Source organism: Gorilla gorilla, chromosome 14, assembly GCF_029281585.2.
Source record: "Gorilla gorilla gorilla isolate KB3781 chromosome 14, NHGRI_mGorGor1-v2.1_pri, whole genome shotgun sequence".
Classification (NCBI taxonomy): Eukaryota; Metazoa; Chordata; class Mammalia; order Primates; family Hominidae; genus Gorilla; species Gorilla gorilla.
The window spans coordinates 43,694,763-43,713,849 of record NC_073238.2 but is presented as its reverse complement, the minus strand read 5'-3'; the positions used below and the strand labels follow the sequence as shown (position 1 = coordinate 43,713,849).

The window sequence follows — 19,087 nt, the reverse complement described above, 5'->3', positions numbered from 1 at the left end:
GGTGATAAGCATTTAGGTTGGTTCCATATCTTAGCAATTTCTTTAACAGTTCTTTTAGATCAGGGTTGCAGACAGTGAATTCTTTTAGCTTTTCTTTATGTGAGAATGTCTTTATTTCATCTTCTAATTTTATTTTATTTTTTTTGAGACAGAGTTTCACTCTTGTCTCCCAGGCTGGAGTGCAATGGCATGATCTCGGCTCACTGCAACCTCCTCCTCCCAGGTTCAAGTGATTCTCCTGTCTCAGCCTCCCGAGTAGCTGGGATTACAGGTCAGCCTCCCGAGTAGCTGGGATTACAGGTGTGTGCCACCACACCTGGCTAATTTTTGTATTTTTAGTAGAGATGGGGTTTCCTGTGTTGGCCAGGCTGGTCTCGAACTCCTGACCTCAGGTGATCCACCCACCTTGGCCTCCCAAAGTGCTGGGATTACAGGCGTGAGCCACCATGCCTGGCCTATTTCATCTTCATTTATAAAGTATATTTTCACTGGATATAGAATTGCGGGTTGATGTTTGTTTCACTACTTCGAAAATGTGCCACTGCCTTCAGGCCTTCGTAATTTATGATGAGAAATCTGCAGTCATTTGAATTGTTGTTCCCCGATAGGTAATGTGTAATTTTTCTTTGACTGCTTACAGTATTTTTTGTCTTTAGTTTTTAGCAGTTTAATTAGAATATATCTAGATATGAATTTCCTTGGGCTTATCCTGTTTGCGGTTCACTGAGCTTCTTGAATATGTAGGTTTATTTCTTTCAACAAGTTTGGGAAGTTTTCAGCCATTATTTCTTCACATATTTTCTCTGCACCACATTCTTTCTTCTCTCTGGAACGCCTATTACAAAAATATTAGACCTTTTTAAAATTGTTAGGTTTCTGAGGCTCTGTTCTTTAAAAATTATTTTCTTTCTATTGTTCAGATTGGACAATTTCTACTGATCTATCTTCAAGTTCACTGACTTTTTTCTCCGTCATTTCCATCCAGTTATTTTGGTTATTGTATTTTTTAGCTCTAAAATTTCCACTTGTTTCTTCTGTGTATCTTTTCTTCCTTTGATATATCTTTCTTTGAAAAATTTCAAGGGTAACTGCTCGTACTTCCTGAAGCATTTTGCAATAGCTAATTTTAACATTTTTTGTCAAATAAATGCAACATCTGTGTCATCATGGTTTTATTGTTTGTTGATTAGCTTTTCCCATATAAGCTGAGGATTTCCTGATTCTTTGTATGCTAAATAGTTTTAAATTGTGTTCTAAGCATTTTGAATATTACATCATAAGACTCCTCTGGGCCTTGCTTAAATCTAATGAATAATCAGCAGCAGGCAGTCAGTGAGGTAGAGTTCAGGTTATCAGTTCCATCCAGCCTTCTGTAAGTTGTGCTTCCAAAGTTAGCTCCATTTTCAAAGCTTTTGAAGTGCTATTAGGATCCATACCTCATGTGCCTCCCACAATGGCCAGTCTAGCACTCTGGTGATGGTTTGCTCTGTAGTTCAATTCTCAAAGTCCGTGTATGCTGTTAGGATGAGATTCACATACAGCTCAGGGGTGAGCCCAGGGGTTCAAAAACAATTTAAGGGGTCACTTTCCCACGTTCCTCCTTTGCCTCAATATCTGCTATCCTTTCCAGTTCCCTGGGTGCCCCCCTTGTTAGTCCTCAAGCCAAAAAGCTGGGCCTTTAGTTACCCTGCTCTATGCACTTTTCACAACTGCACTCCTGTTTGTGGACAGATGGTATGTGTACACAGAGATAATAAAAACAGGGACCACAGCTCCTGCAAGCAAATGGAAAAGTTTCCTTCCCTTACAGTTTGCCTCTGGCAGGTTGGTGCTACCACCACTGCAAGGCTGCACATAGATTAGGGTATGGGGAAATGAAGAAGAAAAATGAGACTTCATTAGCTGTCTCTGAGTTCTAGGAGTTCCATTTCCCACTTCTCAAGTCAGACCTAAAAAGTTTCTCCTGGAGCTCTTTCTGTCCAGGTCCAGGTGACCACTTCCAGGTTTCAAGCTGAACTGACTTCAAGTCAGAGAATACTGGAAAGAAAAACTTGTATGTTCACCACTAATTTTATGATACTTTCAATTCAACTCTTCTTTCTAATCTGTCCATTGCATATCCTTTTAAGTTCTCAAATAGCTGCTTGATGCATTTGGTCCAGTTGTTTGTAGCTGCATTTAGTGGGAGAAGCAGGGTGGAGTGTGCTTCCTCCCTCTTACCCTGAACTGGAACTCAACTGAGATCTTTCGGATCCCTTGCTTAGTTTGTGTGTTGGGTCTTCATATAAGTAATGGTCATTCTGAGGAGCTGCTATTGATGATAACATACATATGGATCTGAAGAAGAAAAAAAATCCAGACCTTATAAGGAAGAAAAATAATTTGGGTTATCTTAGGTATGAAAACTAGCTTTGGCCTTCACTTTTGAGGGAAACATAGCAGCTTGTGGCTGTCACTTAATAACCACCTGCTGTAACACCTGAATATCTTTCATGGCTTTATCTGGGCATGGTGGATGTTCTTCTGTGGATGGGTGTTTGTCCCCAAGTGTAGGGTAGAGTGTTGATCTTCTGGTCAACCTTATAGTTAATCTTAACATATAATAATTGTTACCTAGGATCTGGTAATTTAGGGCAGCAAGAAATCAACAAGGTACTAGTCCATGCCCCTTCACTCATGGTGTCAAATTGTTCGATGGAGCTTGGCTTATCATTGCAGATACTGAATGCTGTTCTTCATTGTCACAAGTCAGACATCTCAGCATGAGGTCAAGATGCTATTTTGCATTGATATTTTGGTCTGTTGGTGCTGCTAGACGTGATAAATCAATTTCACGTCTTTGTCAATAGAATACCAAAGCAAGAAAAGTGGAAGGTGCACACTAGATTTGGAGGCAGGGGACCCTCGTGAAGTCTTTCCCCAGCCAGATTTATTGAGGTACAATTGATGAATAAAATTTCTATAAATTTAAGGTGTACAAAGTGCTATTTTGATACACATCTACACTGTGAAATGATTACCACAATCAAGCTAATTAACACATCCATCACCTCACAGTTACCTTTTGTGCTTGTGTGTGTGTGGGGGGGGGCAGGGGGTTGAGGACACTTAAGATCTACTCTCTTAGCAAATTTCATGTATACAATACAGAATTATTAACTGTAATCACCCTGCTGAACATTAGGCCTCCAGAAATTATCTGCACAAAGTCTTGATTCTACAGCTTACTGATCATGAGACCTCTGGCAAGGAACAACTTCTCTTCCTCTGTTTCTTTACCTGGAAAACAGGAATACTAAGAGTTCTCCTGCCTATCTTTTGGCAGTGCTGAGAAGACCAAATGAGGTGTTTTGAAACAATTAGGTGGGATATTTGATTGGAATTTTCTTAAAGGGAAGTCCTATGTCATATCCATTCTATTATTTGGAGAACTACCAGGTTTTTGAGAAACATTTTATGAATAAAATAATAAAATATTATTTGATCAAGGCAACCTGAGTTATCTATAACATGGGTATCAAAATACCTTCATCAAAAGGTTAATGTGAAGAGGCCGGGCACAGTGGCTCACGCCTGTAATCCCAGCACTTTGGAAGGCCGAGGCAAGCAGATCGCCTGAGGTCAGGAGTTTGAGACCAGCCTGGCCAACATGGTGAAACCCCATCTCTACTAAAAATACAAAAATTAGTTGGGCATGGTGGCGGGCGCCTGTAATCCCAGCTACTCAGGAGGCTCAGGCAGAAGAATCACTTGAACCCAGGAGGCAGAGGTTGCAGTGAGCTAAGATCACACCACTGCACTCCAGCCTGGGCAAGAGAGCGAGACTCCATCTCAAAAAAAAAAAGGGGGGGTTAATGTGAAGATATTAAATGAAATAATATGCATTAAAAAATAAAAAGCATATCAGTGCTCAGAATACATCAGGTGTTTACAATTATTTTTTCCTCTAAATCCTGGAAGCTTTTCAGCAGATTTTTGAGGTTGAAGAAACAGGACTCTCAGAACTGCAATAATTGAACATCACCTGAGCACACAAGTCACTGGAACCCAATAGAATCGGCCTAAAATATCAATAGTTACCTTCATGTTTCTTATGTTTTCTTGAAGAACAGACTCCTTTATGTGTCCCTCTTTATCTGCGGTAATCTTGTTCTACAGTCTGCCTTGTCTGAAATTAATGGAGCTATTCCAGTTTTCCTTTGATTAGTGTTAGCATGGTGTATGTTTCTCCATCCCTTTACTTCTAATTTGAGCTATATATTCAAATTGGGTTTTATTTTGGTGGACAATATATAATTGGGTGTTTTCTTAGTCCATTTTCTGATTCTATAACAGAATACCACAGACTGGGTAACCCACAAAGGAAGGAAGTTTATTTTGTTCACAGTCTGGAGGCTGGGAAGTCCAAGAGCATAGCACTGGCATCTTGTGTAGCTTATTCCATGGCAGAAGGGAGGATGGAAGGCAAAAGTGAATGCATGACACGGAGGGACAAGATAGGAGCCAAATATATCCTCTATCAGGAGTCCACTCCAGGATAATGCCATTAATCCCTTAATGAGGGTGCAGCCTAATCACTTCTTTCTTTTTTTCAAGAGACAGGGTCTCCAGCTATGTTGCCCAGGCTGGAGTGCAGAGGCTATTCACGGGTGCAATCATAGAGCACTATAGCCTTGCATCCTGGGCTCAAGTGATCCTCCTGCCTCAGCCTCCTGAGTAGCTGTGACTACAGGTGCACACCACCACACCCAGCCGAATCACATCTTAAAGGCCCTACCTCCTAATACTGTTACAATGGCAATTAAGTTTCCAATACATGAACTTTTGGGGGACACATTCAAACCATAGCACGTTTTTTAAAAAACCATTTTCTCTCTCTCTTTTAGAGATGAGGTTTTGCCATGTTGCCCAGGCTGGTCTCAAACTCCTGGGCTCAAGCAATCCACCCACCTCAGCCTCCCAAAGTGCTGGGATTATAGGCATGAGCCACTATGCCTAGCCAGATCTCTATCTTTTAACTGGGGCTGTTTAGGCCATTCACATTGAAAGTGATTATGGATATCTTTGAATTACTATTGACCATCTTCGTAATTATTTTCTATTTATTGCACTTGTTTGTTTCTTTTTTCCTTTCTTTTTCTTCCTCCTTCATGCTTTTAAAATAAATACAGAATTCTGACCCTGAGTTTCAACCTGAAACAAAAATTGGGGAAATATTATTGAAGAAGAATTTGAGAAATAATATCACCTCCTATCTATTTTGTCAGCATAATACTTATGACAAATCTTTGTTCTCAAGAGAATACTGTCATGTAATAGAGTTTCACTATTTTGGGATTTTAAATGTTTTTCTTTCTTTTCCTGGGAGGGCAGAAGTGATGTGTTTTTACTCTCTCCAGGGACTGGATCACAGGTATACACTTTCACTGTTAGGTTTGTGCCATATATAATTGCTTTTATGAATTATCTCATAGGCAAACTGCTTGCAGTGTACCACATAAATCTTATTCTTGCTGTTTTAGTGACTTGATGGTCAGGAATAAAATGAAAAATGAAAGGAGCTGAGCTGTGTGTTCCTAATTTCAAACCTCGTTTCAATCAGGTTTGTGGAATAGGCAGGACTGTAGTTGACACTTTAGGGAGCCAAAGGGAGGAGAGCGGCATTTGCTTTCTGTAAAACTCTCTGGAATTTAAGGTAATACTTGGCATGAGTTCTTTTCTCCGGGCACAGACTATCATTTCTAGACAACGTCCTGTAGATGGTGCCATTGCCACTCCTCACAGGGTAGAAGAGTTGGCTTCTCTATGGGCTGAAACGAGGCAGAACTTTGCTAAATAAACCGTTTGATAATAGAGGAACCAGGAAAAGCTGGTTGTCCTTACCTCTTTACAGATACTCTTTCCAAACTGCCAAACTCTAGGGTACTTCCTCATTCTGTAACCATTTTTTTCCCGCTGCCTGGTACCTGGTATCTGTAACCTTTTCTTCTGCTGCCTGGTTCCTGGTATTGTAAATCACTCTCACCTGTCAGAGATGCCCCCTCCGTTTGGCTTCTGAGAGGTGGGATTCTCCCCTTTCCTACAACCCCTCTCACCAGCTCCTCTCTCTCCTTGCCAGGCCCACTGCTCCTCACCTAGCCCCATGAAGGACGCACAGGCATTTCCCAAGATGCTATCCCAGGTCAGCTTCCCTCCTCTGCATACACCCTCCGGTGAATCTCATCCCTTTCACATCACTGTATGTAAACTACCCCGAGCTTGCTTCTCTAGAGCCTCCCTTTTTTCTCCTGACATCTACACCTCTGCTTAATTCCCTCATGGAGATCTCAGCATTACCAAACAGAAAGAGTCCCAGAAATCAACACAGGAGGCTGTACCAGCTCTGGAGGGATGCAGGATGGTAGGAAGCACAAAGTACATTAATTTTTTGAATTTTTTTTATGGATACATATTTATACCTATGTATGGGGTGTATCTGATATTTTGATACATGCATTGAATGTTTAATGATCCAATCAGGGAATTTAGGATATTCGTCACCTCAAACATTTATCATTTCTTCTGGTGGAAACGTTTCAAATCTTCTCTTCTGGCTATTTTGAAATATAGCAATATATTGTTGTTAACTACAGTCACCCTACTATGCTATCAAACATTAGAACTGATTCTATCTAACTATAAGCATTAACTAAATTAATGTAAAAGCAGCAGCAATTCAGAGCCACCTCGCACTTCCTGGAGAGGATGGGTGGGACAGGGTACTGTGTCTCCCACCTGCTATCCCAGGAGGTGGGACAGGTGATACATGGCTTAGAAGCAGATTCTGGGGCTGGGTGCGGTGGCTCACGCCCATAATACCAGCACTTTGGGAGGTCGAGGTGGGCAGATCACGAGGTCAGGAGATCAAGACCATCCTGGCTAACATGGTGAAACCCTGTCTCCACTAAAAATACAAAAAATTAGCCGGGTGCGGTGGCAGGCACCTGTAGTCCCAGCTACTTGGGAGGCTGAGGCAGGAGAATGGTGTGAACCCGGAAGGTGAAGCTTGCAGAGAGCCGAGACAGCGCCACTGCAGTCCGGCCTGGGTGAAAGAGCGAGACTCCATCTCAAAAAAAAAAAAAAAAAAAAAGAAAAAGAAAAAAAGAAAGAAAGAAAGAAAGAAAAACAGAAGTAGATTCTGGGAGGAAAAAAAAAAGCTACAGGTCCCTTGGCATTGCTTTATTTTTCCCTGGACTTGAGGGCTCACTGATGCATACAATGTACAGTTCCGGAGCAGATTCTTCAAAGGAACCCATGACCCCTTTAAACACTTCTGAGCTGTATATGCACATAATTCCTAGGTTCTCAGCAGTTTGTGATTTCTGTGTGGGTGTTGCTGGGGCCGGGGTGGGGTGGGTTCATCCTTTATCGTCTGGGCATCTTGAATCCACTTAGTTGTCAGCTTCACAGCCTCAGGCTCTGTATCTGCCCTCTCCTTTCCATCAGGACCCCAGGTCCCCCTGACCCTTCTCACCTCTTGCCTGGATTTTTATTCCACTGGCAGAGATGTGCTTTCCCTACCTGGGGTTTTCTTGCTGCCATCCATCTCAAACCGCGTTAATCTTCCTAAAACACAGCCTGAAACACAGCGCTGCAGCTGCTGTCCAAAACTCAGGGCCTCCTGCCTGCCTCCACGAGTGCCTCCTCTCTTTTATTCAAGATTCAAGGCCCTGAACTCTTCAGCCTCATTCCCCACCATCATCATCACCAAAGCTTTAGGCAAATTAGACTCTTCACCTTCCACAGGGTGGTCCTGCCCTCTCCCCACACTGCACTGCTCTCTGCTCAAGTTCTTCCTGCTGTCCCAGAAGGCCCAATTCCTCCACCTTTGCCTGCTGAGGTCCTATGTGATCCTTGGCCCATTTCACAAGCCACGTTCCTCTCTCAAGGCGCCCCTACCCCAGGTACCCTGCCTGCTTGACAGGCTTCACAGTCCACTCTGTTGTCCATGATTTCAGTGAGCATCTCTTCCCAGAATTGGAACTCAGGGGCTGAGATGTGGTTTTCAAGTCATCCATTTACCAAGCAGATGGACCATAGACAGAATGATTAGGATGGACCATTCCCTATCTTTGGAATTGGAGATGATTCAGAGTGTGTGTGTATTAAGGAGGAGGCAGAGGGATGCAGACACAGGGAGGGAGGCTCGCATCACAACCTGCTACAGGCGATGAGGTGCTGGTTTTAGGCCCACATAAGAAGGTACTCCAAAAGCCACCAGGTCTCTTAATTCCTGCTAGAAACCAGACGCCAAAGGAACCAAGGAGAGGGCTCAGCCTTGACAGGCAACTACTGGAGGGCTATCTCTCTCCCCATCTCTCTTTGCACTTGGTGGTGTCCCCAAGGAATAATATGCTAGAAACAGACTCATGATTCAGATGCTCCACAGAGGTTTGTTATTTAAATGATTTTTCCCAAAGAGAATAATCTAACTTATATTTTCAAAACCATGATGGTCCCATACCAGGTATGCTTAGAGTGGGCCGCAGGGATCAATAGGCATATTCTACCCCCTGAGGAAGGGCAGAACACTTTCTGGTGCTTAAGTGTCATGCTCTACCAACTGAGCTAGCGGGTGATGATTTTCTGGTATTTAAATGATAACGCTTGATATGGTTTGGCTGTGTCCCCACTCAAATCTCATCTTGAATTGTAGCTTCCACAATTCCCACGTGTTATGGGAGGGACCTGGTGGGAGGTAACTGAATCACGGGGGTGGGTCTTTCCCATGCCATTCTTGTGATAGTACGTCTCACAAGATCTGATGGTTTTATAAAGGGGAGTTTCCCTGCACAAGTTCTCTTCTCTTCTCTGCCGCCACGTGAGATGTGCCTTTCACCTTCTGCCATGATTGTGAGGCCTTCCCAGCCACGTGGAACCGTGAGTTCATTAAACCTCTTTCTTTTGTAAATTTCCCGGTCTCAAGTATGTCTTTATCAGCAGTATGAAAACGGACTAATAGAACACCCCACAGAGTCAGAGGCACTGAATTAAATCACAGAGCCTGGGCCTGACAGCCCCTTCATTATAGTCTTGTCCTTGAAACTGGACCCTTAGTAACGCCATTTTATAGAAAAACTGAGGTCTAGGAAAGTGAATAAACTCATCTCTCACAGGGAAGAGGTTCTGGGGCTGAGACAACCATATCTCCTCTTGTTAGAGAGTCATGATTTTTGAATATTGTCTTTCCTTTGACTTGTGTTTAGTTGGAGGGGAGTTTACAGCATTTATTTCCAAATAAGTCGCCAGTGACATTTAAGTGAAGACTTTGGTATCTGCCAGAGGTCATGGGTCTAGAAAGGTTGAGTGGGATGGCCAGGTGACATTCCATACCTCATCTGCTCTGTGGCCTCTCTGGCTACAGGAAGGCTATGCTGAATTCTGTATCCCAGAATATCTTAAAGGCATGCACTTTTACTACAAACCGGGTTTAACCAACTGCCCACCAGGATCTGGGGAAAGCCTCAGGCCTCTTCTGCAAAGCAGCAGCTGAAATTCACCTTTCTTCTCCCATGGCACCTATCTGCCTTCAAAAAAGTGACATTTAATTACACATACACACACACACACACACACACACACACACACACACACACACACACACACAAAACGCATTGATGACAAAGCATAAGTGAGATGAGCTGAATGGGGCAATTAGTTTTCACCTTGGTCAGGTATCTATTCTCATCTTATTGCACCTTATTGTGAAATGTATATTATCATCAACAGAGGTGGGTTTTATCAGGCTTCAGTATCAAGGATCTTCCATGAACGTTGAGAAGACTTCGCTATTCTGAGTTTCATTTTCCACTGACCATGATGTTTCGCATGACTGACACCACAGGCCAAGGGTTCTTATTACTTCAAAGAGCTGCTTGGCATATCTGGGGGATTCTGTCCCTTGATATTGGGAATATTTTGATGTTTGGGGGTTGTGCTAAAAACTTCCTTTAGCTGAAGTCCTATGAGTAAAAGCATACAGACGCTCATGGTTCTTTTATCAAAGCACTGTGGGGGCACTTATTTTTGTGACACATAATATTCTTTCAGAACAACAACCATAGGAACCATTAATTTACCTTGAATTTACCACTTCACTAGCACTCTCTACTGTGTTATGTGCTGAATAGCTGTCAGAAATGCCACCTTAAGTGCTCACATTTTCTTTAAGCCTTTGGTTATTCAAGATAAAATTAAGGGAAGAGAAGATAATCACAGAGCATCGTTTATAAGTGGGAGAGGCACAAAACACTATGTTTAAATGACCATGTTTTGGATTTAGGAAGCAACAAAGAGCTTGATGTTTTCAATTCTGATCAGGTATAATTACTGCTCTGAGAGCTCCACTCAGTCGGAAAATCTCTGAAATGTGAAGTCCTTTGGCTGGTGGACGTAATAACTTCTCTACTGCTTTAGCTCAAGGGCAACATTCATTCTGATGAATCCCTGAATTTAAAATCTGAATGCATTAAACAGATAAAGCTAGCAAGCCTTTATTTTCCAAAGGGGTTCTACTGCTGTCTCTTCTCTCCTCCCCTTTAACATACACCCTGCCCTGACCCACGAATCAACCAGGTGTTATGGAGCACTCAAGGTGAGCTGGGGCCAGCTTCACCATGAGGAGTCTGCAATCCATGCTACAGCAATCACTGCACTTTTAAAAACAGTTCCCCAGGGCCTAAATCTCTATTCAGAAGTCATTAACTAATTTACCAAGGGCTTAATGATATGCAGGGAGCGGGGGCACTCTGCAGACAGCAGGCATCGGGTGTTCTCGTCCCAATACGCTCTTCCTTCCTCTTTACTCACCCCACATTCTGCTCCTCTCTCCATCCTGCTCTTCCAAGACTCCTTCCCATTATCAAGGATGAGGCTTCCACTTGAGCACATAGCATTTTTTTTATGGCAACAGCTTAAACCATTAGGTCATTTTCTGTGTGTTTAACTTTTAGATTATTGTTTCACCTGTTTGCAATTGTGCATTTCCCCCCTTAATACATAAAAACCACCTTGATGATTGTGAAGAGAGGGAGAAGTAGCATCATAATATAGTGGAAAAACATGAGTGTTGGGTATGGCCTGGCCTGTATTTGTATCTTGGCTCCATCATTTTCTAATTATGTTGTCTTCAGAGGACTATGCAATCTCCCCAAACCTCAGTTTCCCCAAGTATCACATGAGGATGATATCTACAACAGCTATGGTTGTTGTCAGGGTTAAAATAATGCCTGTTAAGTGCCCAGGACATAGTAGATGGTCAATAAATAAGAGCTCTATTGTTAAAGTTCTACCTCTTACTTTTTTGAATCCTCTCTACCTACCCACCCCATATGGTAGAGGCAGAGTTGCTAAAGATTGTTTACTAATATATGTGAACTGAAGGTGAAAAGTTGAAGTTCAAATATACAAAATATATTAAAAATATACAAAATATATTAAAAATATACATACTCCTAACTAACAACAACAAGACATAGATAAAGCAAATGAGGCAGAATGTTAATAAATGTTAAATATGGATTATGGGGTATCTGGGTTTTATTCTTTCCACTATTCTATATTAATTTTTTTTTGTGATAAAAGGTCAAATAATAAAAGCCTTAAAATATATACACACTATGAGAAGAAGGAGGTTGGTGAATTATTAATTTTTTAGTAAGCTTAGAAAGTCCAAAAATGCTTGACATATTCATTTTGAGGTCTTTTATGCCTAAACTATTTAATAACATGTAAAAAAATTCAAAACCATAATCTACAATCACATTCATAAAGTTAACAAAGAAGACAAGAATAGATATGAAAAATACTGAATAAGTATAATAAATCTTATTAAAAGTAACATGAAAATCCATGTACCCTCAGGTAATGTGTATAAAACTCCATGCTGCAGGGTGAGGACCATCCTGCGGACTGTTTCATGGGAGAGCCACCAGGGGATGCTAAAGAGTAGCATTCCAGGGAACCACACAGCAAGAGCACCATCACACCATTCAACCTGACCCTAAGGAGCGCGAGTCCCTGAGAGTCACACTCATTACTACACCGCTTGGGGGTCTGGGAGCATGGATACAGCAGATCTGTTTGGCCCGTGGTGAGGAACACACCTTGCTGCAGGGGCAGAGCTGCCTGCAACCAGCACAAGTGTGAGGCTGCTGTTGGCACCTAAGTGTGGCATCTTAGAATCCCTGGACGCTGGGCTGAGGCTGTGTTAGAGCTGACAACTTTCACAGCTACTCTGCCAGGAGCTATAAAGCATGGGGCAGAAAAGGGAGATTCTTATCTGGGCTTCTAATTCTTTTTCTCTAGTGATGAGGCTTACTTCCAACACATATTTAAATTAATGGCATCAGCATATTCAGGTAAAAATATACAGAAGCAACTGAAGAGCTATACTAGAAAATTATTTTCATTTTTATTTTAAAAATTGTATTTTGAGATGGAGTCTCCCTCTGTCACCAAGGCTGGAGTGCAGTGGCGCAATCTCGGTTCACTGCAACCTCCGCCTCCTGGGTTCAAGCAATACTCCTGCCTCAGCCTCCCAAGTAGTTGGGATCACAGGCACGTGCCACCACACTCAGCTAATTTTTTAAATTTTTTTTATTTTTGGTAGAGATGGGGTTTCACCATGTTGGCCAGGCTGCTCGAGCCTGGCCACTGAAAATTATTTTCTTAAATTATTTTTAAAGTACATTCCAGGCCAAGCTCTTCTGGGGCTGTGACTGTGTTTTCACCTTCTCCCACTTGAGAGTAAAATCCTTGAGGTAGATCCTGACAGATTTCTTTGTACTCAGAAAAGAATGTTTGATTGAATATTTGTTTAAAAAGTGCCTTTGCCAGCTGGGCATGGTGGCTCATGCCTGTAATCCCAGTGCTTTAGGAGGCTGAGGCAGGAGGATCACTTGAGGCCAGGAGTTTGAGACCAGCCTAGAAAACATAGTGAGACCCATCTCTATAAAGCATCTTTGCATATTAATTCACTACATTCTCACAATGACTTTGTGAAGTTATTATGAATTCTATTTTAAATGGAGAAAACTGAGATTCAAAGTTAATGACTCAGCCAGGGGGAAAGAGAGCAAGGACAGGGATGTTATTCCTACAGTGATGATGACGAAGTGCACAGAGGCAGGAACTTGCTCAAGGTCTCACCACTGGATGGGGGCAGAGATGGAACTGACTCTGGGTTAGCACTGTGTCCTCTCTCCACCAGAGCATGCTCTGCAGATAAATATGCTACAGTGTACAAAAGATACACGTGCATTCCTTACAGGATGGAATTCTGGCAGGGCCTTCTAACCGGTAGAACAAAGAGATCGTGCATTTTCAGGCTATACAGGTCATGCTTCCTCAAAGCTGGCATGCTTGGCTCAGACCAGATCTCATTCACAATAATAATGCATGGGTTTCTCACAAGGGTGACATGGGGTACCTTGGGTTCTCCTGACCTGGTAACTTCAAAGGGCTCCATTATTGAAGGTTTCAGGGCTGCTTCGCCTCTATTTTCCCAGATTCTCCACCCGATGTCACACCTCCTGGTCTAATTCAGTATTACTAGCAAATTCTCAAATCCATCACCTTAAACTACATGGCATGCATGACAGCCTGCATAAAAGCCACTGATTATGTTCAATTAGGACTTTAACTTTTTTTTAAAAAAACATTTTATCTTCTGTTTTTTCTTCTGGCATTTATCTGGAGAGAAAGATAGCGTAGAGATCAGAAAGACAGAGAAAAAAATACATTGTGTGGGAGGTGAAATGCCACGGTCATTTTTGAAGCCCATTTGGAGTTACTGGTTGTGATTTACTGAAAAGAAAATGAAATTCATGTCCACCATCCATCTTGCTGAAATGTCATGCCAAGTGTAGCGGTAGTAGCAGAGAGGTCCAGTGGAGATGCCTGCAAATCACCTGCCAGCCGCTGTTGGTCTCTGGTTTGAGAGCCACATGCATGCTACAGAGAAGTAAAACTCCTGGTCTGCAGGCCAACAAGGAATTTTCCTGGAACATGGAAGTGCATAACTACAGGGAACTGACCCCTAATTTTGGCAGTTACTCTCTCCCCTGCCATGATCCCAGAAGTGGGGCCTAAAAGCTCCAACTTCTAAAACACGGAACATATTATCAATATATTATATCAATATCTATTGCTTTGTCCATCATATGAAACCTTTATCAAGGGCTTGTTCTGACTCTTTGGATGATGTCTGGAAGGCAGAGTCCCAGAGCAGGCACTGTGACTAAAACAGGATCACTGAACTTCAAGGAACAGCCCTGTTTTCCTCTTTAGGTACAACTTGACAGTCAGTGGGAAATACGACGAATCACCTTCCCTAATTACAAAAATGCTCATCTTGACCATGGCCAGTCAGGCCTCTTGGGCTCCTTGAAGACGTGTTTGTAACTTTAATTCTTACAAGGGTGGGTGTTCGGCTACTTTATGCAAGCTTACCAGATCACGTCATGCATCGTGACTAGACCAGAAAGGAAGGTATGAAATTCACACTGGCCATTTTCTGCTGGGGTTAAAATTCTGGTTGGGGAGGAGGCTGAAACTATTGGTAAAATGGAAATTTCAGGGCTGTCTACTCATCTTGTCATTTAATACCACAACAGATTGATAAATGGCTCTTTCTGTTGAAAGCTTTAAACAAACGAAAATAACAACAACAAAAAAGAGCAGCTCAGGCTTCTATACTGGAGTAGAGGGGAAGGTGAAGGATGTCATAAAAGGCCAAAAAGGAGCTGCCAGGGGACATGGAGCCACTTCACATTCTTCTGCTTTTCTTTTCAAATTGACCAGATATTTCGTTAATTCACTTTCTTATTTGGAGAGCATTTATACAGCACTTTTACTTCCTCCCATGTATAGATGCCAGGAGGTCCATATGTGAATCTCAAAAATGTGCATTTATGTTTATGCTTTTTCTCCCCCAAGCACAAATGCAGTGGGACACTAGGCTCCCACCTCTGTTCCCTGGGGAAAGGCTGGGACGCTTATCTGCTCCATGGTTAATAACAGATTCAGTATACACACACAGATCCAGACATTTGCAGAGGAGAAACCAACCTCCCTGCATTTTCAGAAAAATTGAGGGTACAAGGAGAATCTGAACCTCACCCCATGCTGCTCTGGGAACTGTGAGCATGGCCTTGAGAAGAGTCCCAGGCCAAGCACATTCCATTGCCCATCAACAGCCGACGTGAACGGTACTGGGGCCCTGTCTCCCTTTGTTGTGATGTGAGCAGTAATGTCGGAAAGTGACCATCTCCCCTCGAAAACGCAAACCACCACATGCTCCATTTCCTGCAAAGATCCCACATCCAAAAATGTTCCTGTATATCCTTTCCTTTCATTTTTTACATAATTTCGTCTTTTGGAATGAAGATTATTAATGATCCTTCCCAGACGTATTTCTTTCACACCTAAGGATAAACATGGCTCCCCAAAGATGATGGGATGCCTCAGGAGATTCTGCCTGAACTCCTGAAAATCCAAACTCCACTCTGATCAAAACTCAAACCCAAAACAGCAACATACACAAACAACCGTCACCATCACCACACTCTCCTCCAACCAAAATGCCCTTGGACCTTCACGAAATGGGGCCTCACCTTTCTAAAGAAATGCTGCGTGGCCACGGCGAGGGCATCAAAGCCGCAGATGGCCCTCTTCAGCTCCCCTTGCGCAACGCCCAGCTGTCTGGTCTGCCGCTCACACCGCTCCTTCAGCCGCAGCACCAGCTGCCGCTCAGCCTCACGGGCCTGCGGGTCCGGCTTGGGCGGAAACCCATTTCGAGCTGCCGCAGTCCTCTGCTTTGGGTATCCTGTGAGAAAGAAAACCAAACCCCAGTCACCTGTGAAAAAACACTCAGTACACATGTGACAACGGCTTCTTACTACACAAGGAGTTCTTCAAGTGGTAGAGAAGAAATTGCCCACAGTTTGTCATTTTTAAGGACTGAAAAGAAAAAACAGTCAGGGACTAAAATTATTGTTCCATTAATGTGGTTGTAAGTGCAAGGTTTCGTGCTCGGAAAAAGGATAATAAAGAAAATTGCCAAATTCCTTCCAGCTTCCGACACTTCTTCTAGGCTTGCTTGGAGAGACAGAAGCTTTTTTTTTTTTTTTTTCTTAAAGGAGATTACTCTTTGACAATGTCTAATGGGAAATTAATCAATCAATCCAGATAGAAGTCAGACTTATAATCGTCTAGCAACCTTTTAATTGGGCACCAGAGAATAACACCTCGATGCCCCTTTCTTCGCCTTAGAGGCTGCTCTAGTGACCCTTTTCTTCAATGTCACGTCCAAGTCACAGCCCTGGCTACCTCTGCTCTAGCAACTCCTGACTTTAAATTCCTATAGCACCAATGTATTGTGAGGTCTCCTGCAACATATCCCTCCAATGTGACTTGACGCCTCCTCCATGGCTAAAGGTGTAGTCTGAGCCACCATCCCCTCTCACTCTCTGATGGGAAGCCGTGCTTCCTCTCTTCCTTCACTACGCCACAGCCAGAATGACCGTTGCACACGTGAGGCAGGTCATCACTTGTGTGAACCCCTCTGCTCACTTTCTCTCACGATGAACAGGAAGTCCACACACCTTACCATGGCCGGCAAAGCCCTCTGTGACTTGGCTCCTGCCAGGTGAACGTGAGGGGCTGTGGGGCCACAGAAGAAGGGGCAAGGAGCTCTGCCTGGGGTTGAGGACAGGGTTTTGGGCATTAAGGAGAGGTGATTTTTAGGTTGAAGCTCAAAAAAGAAAAGGCAAGGTCCCCCAAAATAGCACAGAGGAAAGCACTCCACCACAGTCCAAGACCCGTGCATGGGCAGGCGTCTTCCTCTGGTCCCTCTGTGGGAGGCACAGACAGACCTGGGACGTGCAGGCGGTCGGAGAACCCCTGCTATTGACAATGGGCTTACATCTCAAAGGCATGTTCTTTCCTTCACTCTAGTAGACTACACTCCTAGAGGACGTGACACAGACACTGACCAGCACAATCATAAATCCACTAATATTTCAAATGTTTTCTTCCTCTTCTGTTTTCCTCTCCAAGATACCAGGGAGCAACATATAAAACAAACCAGAAAATGGTAGCCCCTTCAGTACCTGGTGTACTGAGACAATGCAGAGTAATGGGTTTGTGAATGTGCAAGTGGCCTCATCTTTTAAGGGGAAAGTGGTTAATTGACCTAAATGCTTCTAGTGGTTAAGGGTAACCATGCTAATTTTAATTAATTCCTTCTCCTCCTAAAAAGTCATCAGAGATTGCCATGTAACCTCACATATGGCATATCGTAAATTATTCTGACTTAATGGAATAGGAGAATGTGAAATCACTGCTTCATAGAAACTGTGTTTATGCTAGCAGAATACATAATATTCCAGAAAACTCACTTCCTTGTTGTAGGCAAATCAACCTGAATATGTACTTTATCTCAACATTCTCAGTAATGAAAACAAAACAAATATGACTACCAACTAAACATCATCAAGAAAAGGTGAGAGATTTTATTGTCTGCATTAAACTCTAAGACACAGCCTAAGACCAAAGATAGATATTTTTTCCCCCAAAATTGCTATTTTCCATTTTATTCCTGTGGCTGGTGATTTTATAAAACACTTCAGTGCTTTAATTAATTTGTTGAGGTACCAGGTGCCTGACACTGTTACAATAGAAGGCACTTCTTTTAGAAATCTAAAGGAAATAATAAAACAATTTCCAGCTCAGTGAATTAGAGCTAATTGTAACCTATGTTACAGAGAGTCACCTCTGAGCTTGTGGACGTTAGCAGGCGCTCACACTGTCACGCATTTTTGGCTGTTAGATTTATTTCTGGGGAGGATAGCTCCTAAGAACTACCACCTTTAATAATAATAATAATATTGGAGGAGCCAAGATGGCCGAATAGGAACAGCTCCGGTCTACAGCTCCCAGCGTGAGCGACGCAGAAGACAGCTAATTTCTGCATGTCCATCTGAGGTACCGGGTTCATCTCACTAGGAAGTGCCAGACAGTGGGCGCAGCTCAGTGGGTGTGCGCACTGTGCGCGAGCCGAAGCAGGGCGAGGCATTGCCTCACCTGGGAAGCGCAAGGGGTCAGGGAGTTCCCTTTCTGAGTCAAAGAAAGGGGTGACGGACGGCACCTGGAAAACCGGGTCACTCCCACCCGAATACTGGGCTTTTCCGACGGGCTTAAAAAACGGCGCACCACGAGATTATATCCCGCACCTGGCTCGGAGGGTCCTACGCCCACGGAGTCTCGCTGATTGCTAGCACAGCAGTCTGAGATCAAACTGCAAGGTGGCAGCGAGGCTGGGGGAGGGGCGCCCGCCATTGCCCAGGCTTGATTAGGTAAACGAAGCAGCCGGGAAGCTCGAACTGGGTGGTGCCCACCACAGCTCAAGGAGGCCTGCCTGCCTCTGCAGGCTCCACCTCTGGGGGCAGGGCACAGACAAACAAAAAGACAGCAGTAACCTCTGCAGACTTAAATGTCCCTGTCTGACAGCTTTGAAGAGAGCAGTGGTTCTCCCAGCACGCAGCTGGAGATCTGAGAACCGGCAGACTGCCTCCTCAAGTGGGTCCCTGACCCCTGACCCTCGAGCAGCCTAACTGGGAGGCACCCCCCAGCAGGGGCACACTGACACCTCACACGGCAGGGTACTCCAACAGACCTGCAGCTGAGGATCCTCTCCGTTAAAAGGAAAACTAACAAACAGAAAGGACATCCACACCAAAAACCCATCTGTACATCACCATCATCAAAGACCAAAAGTAGATAAAACCGCAAAGATGGGGAAAAAACAGAACAGAAAAACTGGAAACTCTAAAAAGCAGAGTGCCTCTCCTCCTCCAAAGGAATGCAGTTCCTCACCGGCAACGGAACAAAGCTGGATGGAGAATGACTTTGACGAGCTGAGAGAAGAAGGCTTCAGATGATCAAATTACTCTGAGCTACGGGAGGACATTCAAACCAAAGGCAAAGAAGTTGAAAACTTTGAAAAAAATTTAGAAGAATGTATAACTAGAATAACCAATACAGAGAA

General features: G+C 43.4%; 1 protein-coding gene across 9 annotated transcripts in view; it reads right to left on the bottom strand.

Annotated features, from left to right (window-relative positions):
- The window catches only part of MTUS2 (microtubule associated scaffold protein 2), a 694,372-nt gene that overhangs the window by 129,450 nt on the left and 545,835 nt on the right, over window positions 1–19,087 (bottom strand). For all 9 annotated transcript variants that reach the window (XM_055359741.2, XM_055359737.2, XM_063697237.1 and 6 more), the window contains one exon: window positions 15,654–15,865. In XM_055359741.2, the coding sequence (XP_055215716.1) occupies window positions 15,654–15,865 (212 nt within the window). The remainder of the gene's footprint in view (window positions 1–15,653; window positions 15,866–19,087) is intronic.